The 21,402-nt window shown below is 41.0% G+C and overlaps 2 protein-coding genes across 13 annotated transcripts; one reads left to right on the forward strand and one right to left on the reverse strand.

Annotated features, from left to right (window-relative positions):
* Positions 1-740: 740 nt before the first annotated feature.
* On the forward strand, positions 741-12,623 carry zdhhc2 (zinc finger DHHC-type palmitoyltransferase 2). 8 transcript variants are annotated; one of them, XM_034689999.1, is made up of 14 exons: positions 741-832; positions 3,860-3,886; positions 5,350-5,444; positions 6,130-6,250; positions 6,417-6,486; positions 6,597-6,629; positions 7,580-7,700; positions 7,826-7,864; positions 8,029-8,161; positions 8,766-8,892; positions 10,701-10,793; positions 11,010-11,182; positions 11,287-11,345; positions 11,437-12,623. In XM_034689999.1, exons 3-13 carry the CDS (start codon positions 5,385-5,387, stop codon positions 11,325-11,327), a joined length of 1,011 nt encoding a protein of 336 aa, XP_034545890.1. In that variant the 5' UTR covers positions 741-832; positions 3,860-3,886; positions 5,350-5,384; the 3' UTR covers positions 11,328-11,345; positions 11,437-12,623. The 8 variants fall into 8 exon arrangements, with proteins under 8 accessions (XP_034545890.1, XP_034545887.1, XP_034545889.1 ...); XM_034689995.1 differs by lacking the exon at positions 741-832 and adding an exon at positions 843-1,264 and having other exon boundaries at positions 11,287-11,367; XM_034689994.1 differs by lacking the exon at positions 741-832 and adding an exon at positions 843-1,264.
* A 66-nt stretch (positions 12,624-12,689) lies between these two features.
* On the reverse strand, positions 12,690-20,737 carry cnot7 (CCR4-NOT transcription complex, subunit 7). 5 transcript variants are annotated; one of them, XR_004632129.1, is made up of 8 exons: positions 20,510-20,709; positions 19,745-19,868; positions 19,461-19,654; positions 17,308-17,469; positions 16,654-16,752; positions 16,047-16,191; positions 15,828-15,938; positions 12,690-14,333 (listed from the first exon to the last, which is right to left on the reverse strand). XR_004632129.1 is itself a non-coding variant. In XM_034690002.1 (7 exons), the coding sequence occupies exons 2-7, from the start codon at positions 19,859-19,861 to the stop codon at positions 14,202-14,204; spliced, it is 861 nt and encodes a 286-aa protein (XP_034545893.1). In that variant the 5' UTR covers positions 19,862-19,868; positions 20,510-20,737; the 3' UTR covers positions 12,690-14,201. The 5 variants fall into 5 exon arrangements, 2 of the variants coding, with proteins under 2 accessions (XP_034545893.1, XP_034545894.1); XR_004632128.1 differs by having other exon boundaries at positions 20,313-20,709; XR_004632127.1 differs by having other exon boundaries at positions 16,654-17,469; positions 20,510-20,723.
* Between the last annotated feature and the right edge of the window lie 665 nt (positions 20,738-21,402).

Genomic DNA, 21,402 nt, shown 5'->3' on the forward strand with positions numbered 1-21,402 from the left:
GCAACAGAAATGTGTTCAGGAGGAAGCCTGTCGTAAAAGTTGTTATTTGGGGATAGCTGCATTATATGTGTTAGCTTTGGACTCTTTACTTACACAACAAACTGGTTGAGTGTTCACATGTTACTGAGCCATCTGTCCACACTGTGAGACTGAGATTTATTTGCTGGGGTGCATATTGTTAGTTTAAGCTGCAGCATGTTACACACCCACGAGATTGGCAACAGGTGGAAGATGAATCTGCCTCACGTTCAGATAGCATTTAATGAAATGCTTTAAAGGACTGTTCAAGCTAATCAGTGTTATTTGAGGTAAAGATCAGTTAGGGTGCAGCTTGTCAGGGGGGCTTGTACTGCAGGGCTACAAAATGTGCTGTATAGTACTCTGCAGGTGCGATTGGGCATGAAGCAGCAGAAGCAGGTGCATCTTGCAGACCTCCACCTCCACTGACAGGTAATGATAAAGCACAGTATGCTGGAAACAACACCTCTGACGCAAGTAGCCCATAACACAGCCTGGTAGACAGATTGACACTGGATTTTTATTGTCACACAGCACAACACTCATCACAGAAATCGCAGAGCCTGAGGGGGAAAGATGTTTTCAGAGGAAATTTTCCTCAATAAAAATATGCAACAGGGCTGGTCGGGGGCTGACTGGCATCATTCAAGAATATCTGTGCGCGCGCTTGTGTGTGTGAACAGACCCCGTCTAAACACTCGCGAGGATGAACTTATTGAACCCATCTGCTCGCGGTGAAAAATGTGCCAGGCTTGCAGCATCTCGCGGACGCCATGGCAACCTGTGGGGAGGCAGCAGGGGCGGTCTGGACTCTGTGAGTGTGTGTGTGTGTGTGTGTGTGTGTGTGAGTGTGAGTGTGTGAGGTGTCTGATATTTTGTTGTAGTGTGTGCTAGTGGCTGAGCAGGACGATCAGAGGGGAGCAAAACAGCAGCAGTAGCACCAGAGGCGGGAGGATGTTGCGTCTGTGCTGCCGATTAGGCTGATCAGAGCCGGAGCAACGATGCAGTGACAGACTATAGGAAGACTCGAGCTCACTCTCTCTCTCTCACACACACACACACGCAGACAGAGGGAGAGTAACACACGACTGCGCACGAGGGATGATCCGCTCCTAGACTATGGCACCGTCGGGCTCGCGTAGTATCAAGAGAGGCTGTCAGAGAGTTTTGTACTGGATCCCGGTCCTGTTCATTGCTCTCATTGTGGCATGGTCATACTACGCCTATGTTCTGCAGCTTTGCATAGGTAAGAAACCAGCTGTCTGGGTAGTAAGAGGAGATGTGTGTGTGTGTGTATATGTCTGTGTGTGAGAGTGAGAGAGAGGAGAGTGGGGGAATGCCTCAGTGTGTATGTGTGTGTGTTTTTGGAGTGATGGGGTGTGGAGACATTTCTGTTTCAGCAGTTTCTTGTCAGGCTTGTTCTTTTGGATGCAGATGACCGGCTTGTTGTTTATGCAGCATGTGAACAGTGTCAGCCACATGACAATAACAGTTCAAGCAGGGATTCTCAGCATATTGCTACAGGAGGGTTGCATTGGTCTGTTCTTGCATGTAAGCACAGGAACAGTATTTTCAATCACAACACAGACAGAATAGGGGTTGTTTTATGACCTGCTTTTACTGTGAAAGGGCTTTCAGCACACATGCATTGTCAGAGAATGTACATAAAAGGATTACAGCCATCCTATAAGATTCATTATCCCACACTACTCTATCAGCACTATCTTAAAGACTTACTGTAATAGCTTCAGGCTTGTGTAGTCACTGAGCTTCATTATCTGAATTTATATCCTCCAACACAACACCACCACCACCAGCAGCATTATCTTCTGGCAAGAAGTCTGTCTGTAATGGCTTTTGAGTCAGAACTGCCCCCTTCCTTAACGCTTCCTCTGGCTTCTGAGCGTGGTGCGGTTACAGACAGCGAGTCTCCTCAGTGAACACTGAACACACAGTTGACCTGGATAGTGAGTAATGGTTTCTAGGATGTCTCAGAGGAGTCTCAGCAGCATACTCCTGTGCTCCATTTGGCAGCTTGTCAGACCACTAGGAAAGCAGATCTTCCCTGTCAAAACCAAGGATGAAGTGGAGACAGTCTAATGAGACCAAACAGAGGAAAACACAGAGAGAGGAGGTTTGAAGGCTCGGCTGTTTGTTCCTGATCCTCTCAAAATTTAACCAGACATGATATCAAGCTCTATCTTGAATTGAACACATTAATGTTTCATCAGAGAGACTCAAGTGTGCTTCAGGGGTCATGGCATCATGTCACTGGGTTCACCAGCGGGGGTGTAGTTGCAGATGTTAGTGAATGGAGGCACTGGCCCCTTAAAATCAAATGGGCCCCACATTGATATACAAGTACCATGACACTCGTGATAACAGCTAATATGTGGAAATTTGACCAAAAACCAGAAAAATAAAATGCATTTTACATGCATGAGCACAATGTTTCTGTACATGACTGTAGTCTGTCTAGAGTTATTAAATCAATAATATATTTTACAACATAGTACATCCGAAGAATTGAGTTTTCAAAAAGTGCTCAGCACCTTTGTTAGCCTGCCAGTGTCTGTCCCCGGATGAACCTTTTCTAGAGTTACAGGACGCCATGTCCCCACTGCCCTCCATAAGATACTGAGACACCCTCCATTGTGACAGAAAAAGCTCAATCCCTGTTCCATCATGCCTCTTCAAAACAACTTTGTTTTGCATCCCCCAGAACAAAAACAAAACTGTGATGCGTTTGAGTCACACGGGACAAACAGAGGTCAACAGCAGCAGCAGGGCAGCGGTCGCTCAGGGCCAGCATGTGGTTGGCAAACACAGAGAGAGAGTTGTGTGAAAGTATCGTCAGCTGATACCTCTCGTTGAGCAGCTCAGTTAATCCCATTGTCTGGTTTACATAACTCACCCCCAGCAATCTGCGTGTGACCCACTTTCTTTATAAAGCACAGACTGTCAGCCTTTGAACATTTGGGCCTTTCCCAAGATTGTTAAAAATATGAAATCAGGTGCTCTTTGGATTTGTTGCAGCAAGATGGCAAAGGAAAGGGAAAGGGAGTGCGGTAGAGACCTTGGTGCTTTCATACGCACGATAATATACTATACTATATGCATCCCATCACATGCACTTAATCACACACACACATTTATGCTTCCCTGTCAGACTCTGGGGCTTTTATGCTGGCAAGGCAGCATGCACACGACTTTTGGCTGCTTGCCTCAAATCAGCTCCCCGGTATACCTTCCCTCTGTTCCTACTGCGTCGTATGAGCGTGTGTGCGATTGTACATGTGTGTGTGTACTGTTCTTTACGGGCTGATTGCTGTAGATGGATGTTGCTGTATGCTAAGGGAACTATTGCTTAAACATTAGGACACATATCAACTGCATCAGATAATCTCTGAAAAATAAGTCTCTTTCTACTTTTGGGTCAAGATCTTTGAGGTGTGTGAAGGTTTTTGGATGGGTGCGAATGTTGGCCAGTGATTGGCAGCTTCTCTCAGTCTTGTCTCTGGTGGTTGGTGCAGCTGTCAGCGCTCACACACCTGCACACCTGCAGGAAGATCATGTTGTTTCAATGACTTTTGTAAAAGCATTTAAATGCACATTTATATGACATCAACAATGGCTAAAGCGGTGTGCTTTGTGTTTTATTTTTACAATTTATTTTTCAATTGTGCAAATATGCAATCAGACACCACCATAGTCATGTAAAATACACCACAAGGATGTGCTAGAAGGATTTTGGAGTAAAATAAAACTTACAGACAAGTTATTTTTCAAGTGTTTCATTTAACAGAGACCTGACTGTTTCATTTTATTTTGACTTTTCCAGAATCAATTGAAGACACTGGAGAAAAGGGTGAGTTAAACATTAAGGTAGTGATACATGTACTACAGCATATACATGTACGTACATGTATATGTTTTGGGTCTATTAGATGTTGTTTCAAATGAAGTTCAGTTCATTCTGTGCTGAGGGTGCTCTCTTTAGAAAACTATCATCGGATTGATTTTAGCTAGAAGTGCTTCATAACATTAAGAAAACTCAATTATATGTTACTGCTATCTTTTTTTCAGTAAACATTTTACATCCATGGAGTCAAGAAATGAATAAAGCAGACAATATCACAAGTAGACTGTTTCATTTTGAGATACACAAGGGTTAGCAATCGAGTCAATCCACAGCTGTAGTACAGATGGGTGTTTCTCAGAAACTACTGTACGTTACATATGAAACCTTAATCACAACTGTAATCCTCTGTCTTTAAATCTATTGCTGTTGGATAGAAATAACTTCATCCAATGCTTTTTCTGAAAAAACGAATGGCTACTCTAACCTAATGTGTACCCCCCTTTCTTTCCCTCTCTTGAATCAAGATTCAAATGTTTATTTGTCGAATTATTCAGATTTGAATTAATATACTATGCAAAAATATAGAAATTCTAATCAGCTGTTTAGTGCCACAGAGCTAATGTCAGCATGCTTACACATAAAACTAAAGCTGCAGATCTGCAACAGCGCAGTAACATCACCCACAGAGGGATGACATGAGACAGTTATCATATTAAACACAGTATCCTCTTAAATCCGTACATTTAATACTGTAACTGTAATGTTAGCATACAATTTACCTCACATAGTTACTAGCATTGCAACACAATGATATATTCTTTGTATACATTAGACCAACCCTATTCAATTAACGGCCCGCGGGCCACATGCGGCCCAAAAGCAACCCTTGAGTGGCCCGAAAGCAACTACCGAGTGATTGTGACTTGGGTCCGGCAAGAAAAACATCTTTTACTAACACTGACAAGTGCTGTTCTTTTATTGCGTTTATGCCCTTCTGGATGTGGCAATACTTTAATAAACATCCAGTGTGTTTGTTATTGTATCTATTTGTTTTTCTTTTAAATGGTTAACTTTGCTCACTGTCTGCTAAAAATGTCCGACCCAGCTCATGTCCTTAGTCTGAAAATCCAAATATTTAATTAACCCTGCATTAGACACTGTTGCCGCCTTATCAGTATAATAAAAAGGTGTGATGTGTAAACTTTATTGTAATAGACTTAATAGAGTCATGTTTATACAATAGAGGGTTTTATATGTTTTCAAACGTACTTGGTTTGCACAGTTGCAGTAAGTTATAGAGCTTTTCACCACTGACTTGTTGTTTTGTGTCAGTGGGAGAAAAATAAGGACATTGATTTACACCACAGTTCAAATAGCTAATGTAATGAAGCTGCAAACTCCGTATACATGATTAAGTGTATAACATATGATGAATAATATATGGACTTGTTTATGTTTTCTACTTTCAGTTGTGTACTTATTGGTGTACCATGCCATATTCATCATGTTTGTGTGGGCTTACTGGCAAACCATCTTTACCAGGCCAGTGAACCCCCTGAAGGAGGTGAGTCTGACTGAGACGCTGCATTATTGTCAGCTGGGATGATGAGGCATGATGGAAAGTGTAGATGTAGGTTACAGCCTCCCTGTGTGATTGAACGCTGCATTTAGACTAATAATACTTTCCAGTGGAATTGCCTGGAGCTGCACTGTAATGGCTCTGATCCTGACCGCAGCACTTCAGCTCTGTAGGTTGAACGAATTCACACATGCATACATCTTGGTGAGGACACTTGGAGAAAAGCCACCTTTGCATTTTTTTAAACAAGCGAGGCATGCAGCGATAACCTCCCTATACAGTATGAAGCTCTCCTTTATGAGATTTGAGGGCTGGATCACTTGAGGTTTTGAGATTGTAATAAAAGTCAATTTCATGTGTGCTGTACTGTTTGTTACCATCAGAGTTATTTGTTTCCAGTGTTCAATCATAAATCGCCTGAGTGGCTGAAAGTAATATCTCAGCTCTGTGCTGCTTTGCTCCCATTTGCCTGCTGGGGCTGAAAAAAATAACAAATGGAATATAGAGAAATACCCATCTCTGCCTACTGTGCTGCAGCTTCACAGGAACAAACATGGCTGCATTGCTGACACTAGCACAGCTTGTAGCTCATCTGACAATCTAAATCACTTCTTGCAGGTACAGGTGTTGATAAGTGTTGTTCTTTACCTCTGTGTTCTGCCCTACATAGTTTCACCTGTCCTACTCTGACAAAGAGCTGCTGGAGCGTGAAGATCGGGGAGAGTCCCAGCAGGAGATCCTGAGGAGGATAGCCAAGGATCTGCCCATCTACACCCGCACCAACTCTGGAGGTACAGTAGAGCTCACATCACTGCTGATGTGGAACAGGAGGAGAGGTGTGAATGACGTGCGGCTCTCAGAGCTCATTTCACCTCCGTCACCTTGTTAGTCTGTGGTCAAGTGTTAGGAGAGGCTGCCGCTGACGGCTGTGTGATTGAATTGGCTGTGTCTCCTCAGCAATCCGTTTCTGTGATCGCTGCCAGCTGCTGAAGCCTGATCGATGTCACCATTGTTCAGTCTGTGATAAGTATGGCTCTCTGCTCATGCACCTATAGAGAAAAGACCACACCGTATATTGCATTCTGGCAGGTAGAGTGAGATTCAATTACACTGACGTCTGACCCTGCTGTGTTACAGATGCATCCTGAAGATGGATCACCACTGCCCGTGGTATGTAGGGACACTTTGAAGGCAATAGTAACAGTGTTAGTATATCCGCTTAAGCATATAATTTTCTTTTGGTTAAACCTCTCACAGTGTTTCGGTTTCATGTGCACTGTTGCCTCTCTGCCTGCTAGACGACAAAGACTTGTGGCAGAGGGAGACAAACATATATGATTCCACTACATTTTTTGTTTAACACACAGTTGCTTTGTCTGCACTCTTTGCAATCATGTGCCAACCCTGGTGCAAAGACTTCATTTAGAAAAGCTAAATTTAATGTAGTGTGATTCAATTTGCCATTAGATCATAAAGCAACCGGACCTAGTTGCTATTTTACGCTCTGCAAAAATGCCTGATGTGATCATGTGCTTAGCTACTTTAGAAAACCCACTAACCCACCACCCCCTGTATTTACTGTTTATTTGCTCAACCTTTTGCAACATCAGACCTGTATCTCTGCAAAGGAATGGATCAAAATGTACTTGTTAAACATTTTTTACTAAACCATGACAGTGTCATACCTGTTGGATCAATACTCTGTAAATATCGTCGCTTTGGATAAAAGCTTCTGCTAAATGACATTGTAAAAAATATATATGTAAATATACAATGCAACAATTCTCCAAGCAGAATTCCATATTTCTATTTATTTTATTATTTAACTACTATTTTTTTAATGTAAAAACTACCTCTGCTACTCACCACTGCACTATTATCATATTATTTTAGCCTGTACATATTAGTCATGCCTATTTGTTGTTCTTTTGTATTTATAGCTGATGTTATTGTTATTACATTTTTTATTTTTTATTTTGTATGTCTTATTCTTATGCCTTGTACAAAGAGAGCACAGTTTACCAAAGTCAAATTCCTTGTGTGTTCAAGCATACCTGGCCAATAAAGCTGATTCTGATTCTGATTCTGATTTAATAATGATCAATGTATTCTTGCTGCAGGGTGAACAACTGTGTGGGATTCTCCAACTACAAGTTTTTTATGCTCTTCTTGGCTTATTCTCTTCTCTACTGCCTTTTTATAACCGCCACTGATCTTCAATACTTCATCAAATTTTGGATGGTAAGTCAGGCCACTTTTACTGAGTGAATCTTTTTCTATTTAAAATTTGATCAAATCTTCCCAGGCATCTGAAAACACACATTCTGTGTTAAATAAGTGGTGTTTAATTTGTTTTTCCTCACAAGGCCGGAGGTAGAGCACATTTTCGTCTGAAAGAATACCTGGTATGAGCCAACAAGGTAGTTAGTGGCAGTGAATAGAAACAGCTTGATAAGCTCAGGTAGAATGCCTGTAGTAGAAATCCTGCAGATCCCAGTGTCAGTGCTGTCACATCTCGCCTGTTGTCTCATGATAATGTGTGTTTGTGTTTGGTTCTCTGTTCCATCAGAACGGCCTCCCAGACACCCAGGCCAAGTTCCACATCCTGTTCCTCTTCTTCTCAGCCTCCATGTTTTCAGTCAGCCTGGCTTCGCTCTTCATCTACCACTGCTGGCTCGTCTGCAAGAACAGATCCACGCTCGGTAGGTGGTGCTCCTCATGCCTGCATGTTTGTGTGTATTTGTTCTGTTTGAGGACGCAGTAATTATACAACCTCTGTTGGATGCAGCACACTTCTCTTTGTCTCTGAGTATCTCCTCATGGTTTGCACAGAGTCGTCTTTGCACTAATGACGAAGGATGTTTCATCGCACTTTTCCCACCATCGGTCACCATCCTCATCAGTGCAGTGGTTTGATGAGACTCTCTGGGCCGTTATCACACAGAGCTGTTTCTCATTATGTGTGCACAGTGGCAAACTTTGTCTGTGTGTGGAGGAGAGTGGATTATCCTGAGGAGTATGTTTCAGTGAAATGCAAAGACACAAGGCTCAGAGCAGTAAGAAGCTTAGTAACAGAAGCTGCGAGGAGGAGAAGTCACACATGGTGGCGCAGTCTGAGCTTTTCTTTCCCCGTCCAACAAAGATGCTTTCATTCAGAGTTTTTACGCTGATGCAGCCATTCAGCAGGAATCATCCATGTGCTGATCTGCTGTCTGAATGCGCTACTGTTGATATGAGTAATAGCTTACATAAAGACTGAGAGGGGGTGCTGTGTTTTTTCATGTTCTTTTCATATGTGTCCTTCAGAGGCTGTACGTGCTCCAGTGTTTCGCCACGGCACAGATAAGAACGGCTTCAGTCTAGGCCTCACTAAAAACTTCCGCCAGGTCTTTGGGGACGAAGTGAAATTCTGGCCTGTACCAGTTTTTTCCAGGTAAAGATTTCCATAAAAATAAATCACAAAATGCATCATCAAACTAAAGGAGGGCAAATAAAATGCATGAGATCAAATCTATGCATCAGAACATTATTCATAACATGATTTGAGAGTTAAGGAGCCCTGATGACCTGCACTTTAAAGTCGAGATTGGAGCATGGTCCGATTAGTGACAAAACTTCAGTGCAACTACCACTAAAAACAAGATCAGCAAAATCAAATGATGGCTTAGAATTCGAGGTATGTTCCTCTGTTGTTCTGCTGCCTGAAACCTCCCTGCTGTGTGTCTTTACATGATGTCAAGCTCATCCATCTCCCTCTCTGAGAAATGTCTCACAACAAAAGCCAAACTATTTCCATGTTTCATGGATGATGTCAGACAAACCTTGATACAAGAATGTGTGATGATGAACAGTACGTTTGTGAGTTATGTTAATAAAGATTACAGTTGGCATAATGCATTAATATTCAGAGGCCAGTCCAGTTGTGTTTACATTACACAATTCCTCTCAGTTATACCACTTGTATTCTCTCCCTACTCTCTTTTTTATCTAGTACTATAAATGCTATCTAAATGAGGTCACTGAGTTTTTATATTAATTATACACTCATGCAAACATCATACCGCCCTGCGTTAGTATGCACAGCTAGGGCACATATTTTCTTCAGAATTGGTTTCTTTAGCTCAGATTATTCACTCAGGATGTCAGAGAACTCCAGAAGAACTGCAGCCTTTGTTCAGCTCATGGATTAGTGTCTCTAAGTTTAGAAACAAAATAGTTGAATGGAGGGAAAAGTTCCAAAGGAAACAAGAGAGGATCACTTCAGTAAACAACTACATTATCACTAAATGAATGCATGAGCAGCTTTGAAAAACAGTCATTCAGGGAGGCAGAGGTAGTAGTATTTAGGGTAAAAACCAAGCTGCAAACTACGGTCTAAAAATATGAAGCCAATGAGGAAGTGTTAAAAGCTGCAATTCATCGAGCGTCCACTAGAGGCTGGCTGCAGAAGCACTGGAAACCACATACACACCCATTCAAACGAGCCTACCTGTAAGGCAAAGATACACATGTTTGCAGCCTGGTGCGAAAATGTTTTGTTCTGAAGAGCTACTTTCTCTATCGGCACACACTGCATTGGGGGAATTTTTGAAGATATTGAACTTCCTAGTTTACATGATTAAGGGCATGGCTGACATGATTGACAGGCGGGCACACTGTAGCTGTTAGCGAGGAGGCTAAAGGCCCACCTCAACTATACATCTTTTGTCATACTTAATCAACTAGAGTTAGGTTGAGTCAGCATTTCCAATATGGTGACCACTGCTTAAAGGCTTTGAAACTCCAATTCAGAAACAAATGGGTGGTGCGACACAGACACCACATCCATGAGTATTATTATGCAGTCTATGCTTATAACAGATGAAAACACCCATTTGGTTCCATTACTTGCAACAACTAGATACAATCTAAACACTTTATTACTCAATCACATGGAGTGTAACTTTTGTTTGACATAGAAGCAAGATTAAGTTGCATTTGCTGTAATTACTCTATTACATTATAGAGTTTACTGACTTTATGACACTTCTCTATCTGTGCTACTTTTACTCTTTTGTTTGCCAATAATCTTGTTTTATGAAGTCACAGACATAATAAAACCCAATCTTCAGTCTTGCCTCCTTAGCTCCCACATCCAGAACATAAAAAGCATTACAATAAGTTCTACTGATGCTTCAAGTATCACCTACATGGCATAGACACATATTTAAATATCAAACCATATCCTTTACTGTTTTCCAGTTTAGGCGACGGCTGCTCGTTCCCAGCCTGTCTAGTGAATCTGGACCCTGAGCAGCCTTCATCTCCCTCAGGCTCCAACCCTGTGAGCAAAGGGTGAGTATACAATGAGTTAAAAAGTGATCACAAGTACAGCACCCAAACAGAAGAATCTGAAGAATCAAAATCAGCCCATGTTATTCTGGTTAGATCTGTATGTACGCTGATGCAGGTAGATTGTCTTGCAGTGGTTAGGGGATTCATATTGCCATCACACATTTAAAATATTTAAAGCCTTTAATGTTTTAAAGAGAGCCCAAATATGTTCCTCAGCGGGCTCTTCATACCTGGCTTCGTACCTGCTGCTTCTGAGAATCTGTGTGTTTCCAGTGCAGCAGAGGGCCGCCAGTTCCCATCGAAGCCGCTCAGAGAGTCTCAGAGTCGACTGCTCACCAGCACCCCCTCCTGGTCAGAGAGTGAGGGTGCAGCAGACAAAGACCGGAAGGGTGAGATGATGTTCTACTTTTCATGACTTTCACATATCCCAAAGTAAACGCATATTAAGAGGAGTTAACAGATGGATTTTATTGCACCACTGTGGTTTCTGTAGGTGCCAGCAACCCAGGGATTACAATAGAAAATGAGGCGTAATCAGAGACAGAGCCAGAGGTGACGCCTTTAAACCAATAAAGTAAGTTTAGAGTCATCTGAAAGTGATCACGTCATAACTAAGACTCTTACTTTCTGTTCCATCCCACAGGTGAGGCCTTTCAGGTGGCCCCCTCCTCTGTGCTTGTGGCTCTCAGGATGTGACGTGGTGGCGACTTCATCAGAGGTTTACGTGACTGAAACCACATTACCAACACAACAACACAAAAAAAGAGAGAAATACCATCATCACCAGTCTCACTGGTAGTGATACAGTCAACTCTTTCTGCTGCTATCTTCAAGTATTTGGGCTTCAGGACAAAATGATTGAAATTAAAAAGCATTCCAACATCACAGGCTCCTTTGTTTCGACATGACAAAGCACAGAGCAGCAGTGGAAGAGGACTCCTGGATTCTTTTAACTTTCTTTTGTGTTGTAGGAGATCAATCTGAGCTCATTTCTGTGTTACAGTATAACTTGTATTCTGTGCCAAATGTTTGCACATGAAGTAAAGATTAGTAGAAGTGTTAATGTGAAAGATGTTTCTTTGGTCATGTTTTGTTTTAGTGAAGTTTTCTGTTCATTCAGAAAGGGGTGGGCCGCTTCTCCACCCACCATGTTGAGTGTTGTGAAAGTTTAAATGATGCATGCTCTCATCTCAGGATGTCAACACAAGCTGACTATGTTGTAATGAACTGCACCAGAAATGTTTTTCCCTTTGCTTGAAACAAAAAAAACCCCCAACATGTTTTAATTAGTAATGTCAATAAGGGCTCTTCTAAATTGTTATAGCATGAGTGAGGATTTTGCTGTCATACAGGAACACCTGAGAGCTGGTGCTGTGACAGCGTGTCCCCCCTGCCAAATATCTACACTGCTGTCTGTACATATCCAGACTGACTCTGGAGGGCCAACACACTGACTGCGAGCAAAGCCTCAGTGTAATGCTGCAGATCTGCTCACCATCAAAGCGCAGATACTGGTGAGAGTTTTTTAAATCACATGACATTGTGGATGCGCTGCAGAGCAAAAAAAAAAAAAAAAAAAAGCTCCAGCTGCTTCGTAGAGTTCATTTTCACCCTCGTAGGATTCTGTCTGTTCTTGTCTCTGGCTTGAAACTATGAAACCATCACTTCAAATTATTTGGAAGAATGTATGCTTGTTTCAAAAAAAGCTCCATGGTGACAATCTATATTTTTCTATTCTTCTGTCTGTACGACACTAAAGACATTATGGATGTGTGAGTAATGTACTGTAAAGTTGTGATGCCTTATAAGAATAAAACATGCTCATCTTCAGCCTCCTTCTTCACTCTTTGTTGCAGGTCAGAAAATGACTCATTGAAGAGATGTCACGGCCAAGAGTTTTTATGGTAGAAAAGTTTCAAGCCTTTATTTACAAAATCTAAAAACAATCCTCTTGTATATATTGCATATTCTTCTTTAACTCGGTTACAGTGTGAAAGATGTGCCGCAGCAAGGGAGAGTTATCAGTTTGACGCAGTGCACACTTCAACACACACCTATGGAAGTTGAGAATGCTATTACACAACACAGCATTTATTCAAACGTTTCAGTACATGCGGCTGTTCTACGCGGCATGAATGAACTGGAAAGCAATACAAAAATAAACGTCATTCAAAGGTCAGAACTACAAGTGAGATGAACTCCAATGGAACAGAAAGTCGCATGTTTAAAAGCAACATTTTTTTTTCTTCCCATGAGTAGTTTTCTTCTTTTATTACAACGCTAAAACACTACAAAACCTTAGTATTAATTAAAAATGAAAATGTACTCTCAACAGAGTAGTTAAGGGCGACTGCAACGTCTCCTACAGCAATAAAGTGTTTTCTGCTTTTAAATATTTTCAGTCTGCTAAATTTGGTTAAACCAGCGCAAGACCATGTACAGAGGCAACGCATGTTGTGTGCTTGTGTCAATGAGGGTGTTTACATGCACAAATTATCCACATTCCTCCAACAAAACCTCTGTATGCTTTACTACATACTGTATGTGTCTGTGTCAGACTTCTCTGAGCAGCCATGAAGACAAAACCAAAATCAGCAACTTATAGTGAAGAGGAAATGTTTCATTTTGAAGGATAAGAAGAACATAAGTGTGTAAACTGAAGGCTACTTCAAGTGCAAGAGCTTATTTAGTCAAATTAAATATTATCGTCAATGTTCTAAGGAAAATAAATGTCAGTGAGATATTTATGTGCAGGTAAACACACTCGCTGAGAGCTCCCTTTCTCGTCATCATAAAAAAAACAAAAGTAGTACCACCTTGTGGAGTCTTAGTGTTGATCGGGGCGTCTATTAAATTTCAGATTAGCAGCACAATAATAAATTAAAGTTTAAAAGATAAGAATGCAGCTTATATTAAGGCTGAGTGTGGTGACAGATATGGATGTGATGGTAAAGATTGACATGTTGACGATGAAAAAATGGGAACGTAGAGAAGGCAACAAAGAGGAGAGAGACACCAGAAACAGTTTCAGCTTTCCATATAAAATCGGGTTAGAGCTTTAAAGTGCAAAACATGTCTACAGAACATTTTAGGAGAACTAAAATCCCATCTTTCAAGCATGTTAAACTGAACTGATTCAACCAGGCTGCCTATACTGCTTCACAGGATTAAAAGACTAAACTCTCATACACACACGCAGCTAGCAGGGGCATGTGTGTGGCCAGCTGGGATTTTTTTGACCATCATACTCAGTTGTCTAAGGTGAGCAAAGGTTATGAGAAGCAGCTTGCTAAATGGTTTGTGTTTGTCTTAATTTCTTCCATTATTATCATCCAGGTGGTGAAAGCCTGCTTCAGTGTCGCATGGACTGAGCATGCGAACCGCAGGACAGGAAGTTTCAGAGTGATGTCACGACTGCTGCTTGTTAGCCTCCTCTTCGTAAGCATTCCCTGTTCCGTTCTGGACGTAGGCTGAGCCGGAGCTGAGCCCGTACAAGTGCCCACAGTACTTTGCATCATCGATATGATCCTCAAAGAACATCTGTGGGAAAGAAAACAAGGGACATTGATAACAGACACTTAAAAAGGCATTTCATATCACAGTATTTACTGCGTCCAAGTTCATTCAAGTTTATCTTTACAACCCGGATTCATCATCTGGTGCACATATGCTCAGAAAGCTTAGTCATCAAAGCACTGATGTGGTGATTTGTCTTTCATCTTTATGAAGGTACAAAAACATAAATATGCCTGAGAAACGTTAAGTTTATAGAAAACTATGTACCATATTTCTACAAATTTGTCAATTTATAGTTGAAAATCAAAGACAGGCAGGAAACTGCTCTGTTGGCAGTCACTCGTCTCTCTCTAATGCTCACCAATATCAAGCTACACTTAAGTTGTTATTGAATATTCTGTCACTACAGACTACACTGAATGTTTGCTAGAGAGCTGGTTAAGATGGTAACTGAACCCCACTGGCTGTCATTGCACCAGAGGTGAAATATATGTTTTTAGAAGTTGATCTCATATATAAAGACAATGAAATTGTCTCTTTAGTTTCTAAAGTATTCTTAACCTGTGTTTTTGTTAAGTAGTATTGATTGTGGGGGAGTGCACATCTGAAAGGAGCTTGATGCTGTGTTAGCATAGCAAGGTCTGAGTTTTGTCACAATCATGCTCTACACCAGGGGTTCCCAAAGCGTTGGTCGGGACCCCCTGGGGGGTCGCGAGACACAAATGGGGGATTGTGAGGTGTCTTCCAGAATCTTTTTTAAAAAAAGCTATCAAAAAAATAGTAAGTTTTACGCACTATAGTAAAAAATATCAACAAAAATAGCTAAACTTAAAATAAAACCTTGAAAATAGAAAATGTAATGAGTTTTCTGCCTTCTTTGTTGCCAGATGAATTCTAAGTTTAGTTTAGTGAACAGTTAATTATCAAAAGCATCAGTAGCAGTAGGAAACACAGACACATGCTCATATAGGTAAGCTAATTTTCTGCAGACCAGCTAAATTAAGCCATATTAAATCACATTAAGGGACAGTGGGGGTCGCAAGTCTTTGGCATCTAAATTTGGGAGTTGCGGGCTGAAAAGTTTGGGAACCCCTGCTCTACACTGTAAAAATGTATACATTCTCTCAACTTAAGATGAGAAGTGAACTAGTTGCATGAATAAATTTGAGTTTTAACCACTCTTGCTGTTTAGTTGTACTAACATAAAGATACAAGTTCAGGGTATAAAACTAATTTGCCCTGCTGACTAAAAAAAGGCAATGTTTGTCAAGAAAACTTCACTTTTTTTTTTATTACAACTTGATCTTATATGTTAGGAAAACTCTATATTAGTCAGCAGGGCAAATTAGTTGTGTACCCTGAACTTTATCTTTATGTTAGCACAGCTAAACAGAAAGAGTTTTTAGAACTCAAAATTATTCATGCAACTAGTTCACTTATCATCTTAAGTTGAGAGAACTTATACGTTTTTACAGCGTACCTAACACCTCACAGGTCTCCCCGGCCCGAGGAGCCTACCTCTCTCATCTTGAAGAAAGCCATGCCGGTGAGTAAAGAGTCCGAGCCAGCCTGGTGCTGTGGTCCGATCCTCTCTAGCTCCAGCTGCTCAGCTACTTCCTGCAGCCCTCCCTGAAAACAAAACGAAAACTATAAAAGTTACACTTCCAGTCAAAGAAAGACCAAACTCACAAGCAATAACATCAAACCTTGAGGTGAATAAAACATATATTGAGTTACCTTCAGGTTTTTACAACTCTTCATGAGGTACTTGACATCATAAATGACTGGAAAGTACAAGCGAAGAATCTCAAAGAAGTCCACCTCCTCCTCAGGCAGGTTAGCATTGGAGAGAATCTTGATCAGGTATCCAAAGTCATAGCCACTAAAGAATAAACACACACAAACACATGCAGATGTATTTAAACCTTGTTTTTAAGACAGAACAGGAGGCTTCAAGATATTTAGTCACTTCCAATCTGCCATGACACACAGACGTTTACACACACAACCACCTGATTCGTTTTTAAAGCCTGTACCTGCTTGCCCGCGAGTGTCAGGATACGAGACCTGCGAGGCATGCGAGGATATAAAACATATAAAGACTGCAGTACGCAGAAAGATCTCATGACCTTAAGGTTTTGTTGTTGTACAAAATCAACGACTAACAGGAGAAACTGAATATGATCCTCAGTTTGATTGAAAACAGATCAAACTTTCAATTAAATATTACATTCAAAATAAAATAATCAATTAAATAAACAATAACAAAAATAATAGACAGTGAAAAAAACAAAGAAAGACAACATAACATCAAAGCCTGCTGGTAAAGAAGTGGTCTTAATACCTGAAAGAGATGACAGAGATGTTTCAAACCTAAGCCTTATTTATTTTCCACAGCCTGGTTATCTTTAGCATCAGTTTGCCATGGAGACACAGAGGGAAACTGAGTACGAAATGAAAAAGTTAAGCAGCAGAGTGCAGAAATACCCCTCAATAGTTGCTCTGTCCTTGCAGACTAATTTTAACAGTACGAGTATTCATTACACTTCAGCATCAGTTTTGAATAACAAATTAAACCGGACATCTTTTGACATCTTTGAAGCGAAAACCTCAGTCTTTTCCTTAGCACCCTACCTCTCACTGAAAGACAAGAGAAAATGATGAGAAATAAATCTAAACATCTACAAAACGCAACAGCATCCATGTTTTTTTTCAGGGGTTAATTCAGTTATAAAGTATTACCAATACAACAGCTTCATACACACAACACAAAGATGCCGGGGTGAGTAAACTACTGCACAGTATTTATATGGAGGTTATTTAACACAAATGAAACCAGAATTAGCATACTGTGTTTCTGATCAATACTCTTTGTTATCAAACTAATAAGGAAAGAGTAACAAAACAAAGAGATGTGAAAAACTAATATGCATCCTGTTGACGCCACAATTCAGACATAACTGAGCCAATATATGAAAAGCTACATAAGTAGCAATACCTGTGAAATGACAGCCACTTGACCCCATCACAGAGCACCACTCCTGATGTCATCAGCAGCTCTGCAAAGAACAGCGTCTCGATGCCTTCATCCTCGTGCTTCTTGAACTGAATCCCTGAAGTTGTCAGGAGCTCAATTGAGTCCTGTGCATACATGTCTTCTCTAGAGATAAAGACGGACACATGTCACACTGTCATCACTGCAACCACAAAAAACACATCAAGTCGTAGTGAGAGCAATAACTGAGCGTCATCTTTGGCCTTCTGTCAGCGTATGCAGTCGAAAGAGTTCTGATCTTTCCTATAAACAGACGACACATAAAGACAGGCTGAGAGAATTTAAAACACTAAGTTTGTTGCTAACCTCATTAGAGACAAGGATATGTTTACCATTGTGTTGCATCACCTCTTCTTCTAACATCACTTGGTAAACATTTGGGATACGAGGGGACCAGTCTCTGGTCTTTTTAAAGTTAAATGTTATCACATTCTTGCCCAATATCGGATTTCAACTGCTCAGCATGTTTGGGTCTCCTTTGGCATACTTTTTAATTTCATTATGTGCGATATGTTTTTAAAGGATGACAAGTTGGGACTGCAGGCACCCAGATTGGTCTACTTCTGACTCATGCTGGTGTAATACATGCAGAATGCTGTTTGGCATTGTCTTCCTGAACTCAGCTGTAAAAGAGATTGTCTGTATGGCAGCACGTTTCTCTAAAGCTTATAAATATATAAGTTGTTCGAGATTAATGGTGCCCAGATGTGTGAGCTACCCATGCAATGGGCATTTATGCATCCCCATACCATCACAGATGCTAGCTTTTGAATTTTGCACTGAAGAAAAGCCGGGTGGTCCCTCCTTTGTTTAGAGTGAAGGAAGCAGTATCCATGATTTCCAAAAAGAATGTCAAATTTTGATTCGTCAGACCACAGGAGAGTTTTCCACTTCCCCTCAGTCCACCTTAAATGGGTTTGGTGTTTCTGGATCATGTTTCTATATGTTTTCCTCTTTGCATCTTTCCAGACTCCAGCTGATATGGACGTGCTGGACTCCAGCGGCAACAGCTACTACTACTTGTCTCATCACTATCACCGCTCCCTCTGTCTCTTTTTCTCCTCTATCCCTCTTTCCAACCCCAACTCGGTCGAGGCAGATGGCTGTCTAACATGAGTCTGGTTATGCCCAAGGTTTCTGCCTGTTAAAATGAAGTATTTCCTTGCCGCTGTAACTAGCTAAATACTGCGAAGTGCAATGCTCATGATGGATTAAGATGAGATCAGACTGAGTCTTACCCTGCCTTGGTGTTGGGTCTTGGTTCATAATTTAACATACAGTACGGTCTAGACCTCCTATTTTTGTAAAAGCGTCTTGAGATAACGTTTGTTGTGATTTGGTGCTATACAAATTAAGATTGATTGATTGCATGGTACAATTTTAACCTGCATTTTTGGCTGCAGTGGTGAACTGTGTTCACAGACAACGATTTTTAGAGTGATTTTGAGCCCATGCTGTGATTTCCACTACAGAGTCATGTCTATTTTAAGTGCAGTGCTGCCAGATGGACCAAAGATCACAACTATCTACTAATGGTTTTAGGCCTTGTCCCTTTGGTGTACAGATTTATCCAGATTCTCTGACTCTTTTAATGATATTATGTGCTGTAGAGGATGAAATCCCCAAATTATTTACAATTTTACGCTGAGGAACATTCCCTCAGAGTGGTGAACCTCCTCCCATGTTTTCTTCTGAGACTCTGCCTCTCTGGAGTGTCCTTATTATACCCTGTCATATTAATAACTTGTTTCAAGCTTACCCAATTAGTTGAGCGACATTCCCCAGGTGTATTATTAAGCAATACACAACCTTTTCCCTATTTTTTGTCCTTTTCTGGTCTTTTTTGAAACAGGTTACTGGCACTGGATTTATAATGAGCATATTTTTCATAAAACTTTTCAGTTTCTCCATTTGATGTGTTGTATTGGCACTATTTTTAGTTGTCATTTGATACACAACTTTTTGTGAATTGGGGTGGTATGTTTTGCACAGCTTTTTGTTTTCTGTATTATCCTGATTAAAATTTTCAAATAAATGTTACGGAGGTGTAAGATTCCTAATAAGAAGTACAAACAGAGGGCATTGCTTTGTCTTACGTGAGGTTAAACTTAAAATTGAACTGCCATGTTGATGTTCCAGGAGGATATTCCCCTTGCTCGTTCATAAACGTGAGGCCCAGTTGGATTATCTTCAGCAAATCCACATTGCAGCGCAGTAGCTGGTACTGATAGTCTGCATTGCTTCTGAACTCTCCAATTGGTCTGGCTACTACACCCGGAAACTCTGTATCCTGTAGGATGACAGACAGGTTTTTATGCACAAAGTCATTCTGGTTGAAATGGACATATTTTTTATCCTCTGTTAGAAGAGCATCACTCACCATGGCAATATAGTTGTATTTTCGGATGACATTTCGAATCCTCTTCAACTCTTCCTCCAGGTTGTTGGCCCAAACCTCACATATTCTTTGGCTGTGATCCACAGTAGCTGCGGGCATAGTGCCACTTCAACATGCAAAGAGAAAGATGACATTAAAAGACAGAAGCCTTCACATGAAAGGAGGACTTTAGACCCAGCCCAGGAGGCTTTCCAAGGATGGATCAAACATGAGGAGGAAGGACACAGATATTGAACACATGATCATTTGATAGTTGATACCCCCAAAACATGCTGACAAACGATTTGGCTAACAATTTAAAACGTCGTGATTTTTACTGGAGGATAAACGACCTCATTGGTGTAAAATCTATAACTCAGGTTACAGCAGCTAATTCATCCTCGCAGTTCGCGTCTTTTTCAAGCTCTATTCACAATGACACCTGAATTAACCATTAACATTAATGCAAACACACATGAGGGAGCAGCAGCAGGACCTGTCTGTCTGTCTGCTGTGAACATTAGCCCGTCGTGGGCAGAACAGCAGCAGCACTTTGGGCTAGCTAGGTTACCTGTAGCAGTTAGCAGCCTTCAGACTTATCCTGAGCTAACATGAGCATGACAGCAGAGTGTCTCAGCACACTCAGGTTGGCTCCTCATACGACCGACATGTAACAGTGTGTGCATGAAAGAGATGAGTAACAAAGCCGCAAACACACACTCGGCGTCACTTTGGTGCTGCAAAGCTGACTGTAGCTCCTGAACTTACCGTTCCCCGGACCGGGCGGTGTGTGCTTTAAGTGCGTACTATCTGAAAACTGTTTATGTGCTACACGTGACAGTGTCGGGGTTTTATCGCTAACTTTTAAATACTTTATATTCAGTAATGTATCGATGTCAGCCTACGGCTGCCATCATAGCCGTGCCTACAACACTGCGTCATTACGTTAAACAGGAGCGTCAGATGCGTACGTATGTATAGGTCTGTGGCCAACGCATATTGATATCATCCACGCTGATGGGTCAGTGCTGCTCAGGGGGGCGGGGGTCATGTCAGAAAAAAACCGTGCTGAAGTGCCCTCTTACATTCCACTGGAGTAGATACAACATTACAAAATGCCTTCTCTGGTGCCCTATCAGTGGATAATATGATAACACCCAAAAAAAGTGCCCTCTGGATGCCCTTCTCGTATAATTAATGTAAAAAAAAAGTGCCCTCAGGGTACCATTCCAGTCAATACAATGTTAATAAAATGACCTCTGGGTGCATTTCCACTGGATGACTACAAAAAGGGCCTTATGAATACCTTCGTATTGAACTTCTCTTTCTTTCTTTCTTTCTTTCTTTCTTTCTTTCTTTCTTTCTTTCTTTCTTTCTTTCTTTCTTTCTTTCTTTCTTTCCTTATTATGATCCCCATTAGCTTCCACATTGTGGTTGCTAGTCTTCCTGGGGTCCACACAACAAAAAAACAAAACAAGAAGAACAAATATTTGAAATCACACATTATCTATAAAACTTTTGGTTCCCCTTTAGTGAGTTTAAAATGAAAAAAGTTCCCTTTGGAGTCATTTTAGTGGATAAAATGTAAAAAGTGTCCTTTGGATGCCTTATTTGTGGTTTACATGTACAAAGCGCCCTATATATGCCCTTGTGGAGGCTAA

The sequence above is a fragment of the Notolabrus celidotus genome, chromosome 8 (genome assembly GCF_009762535.1).
Source record: "Notolabrus celidotus isolate fNotCel1 chromosome 8, fNotCel1.pri, whole genome shotgun sequence".
In the NCBI taxonomy this organism is placed as follows: domain Eukaryota; kingdom Metazoa; phylum Chordata; class Actinopteri; order Labriformes; family Labridae; genus Notolabrus; species Notolabrus celidotus.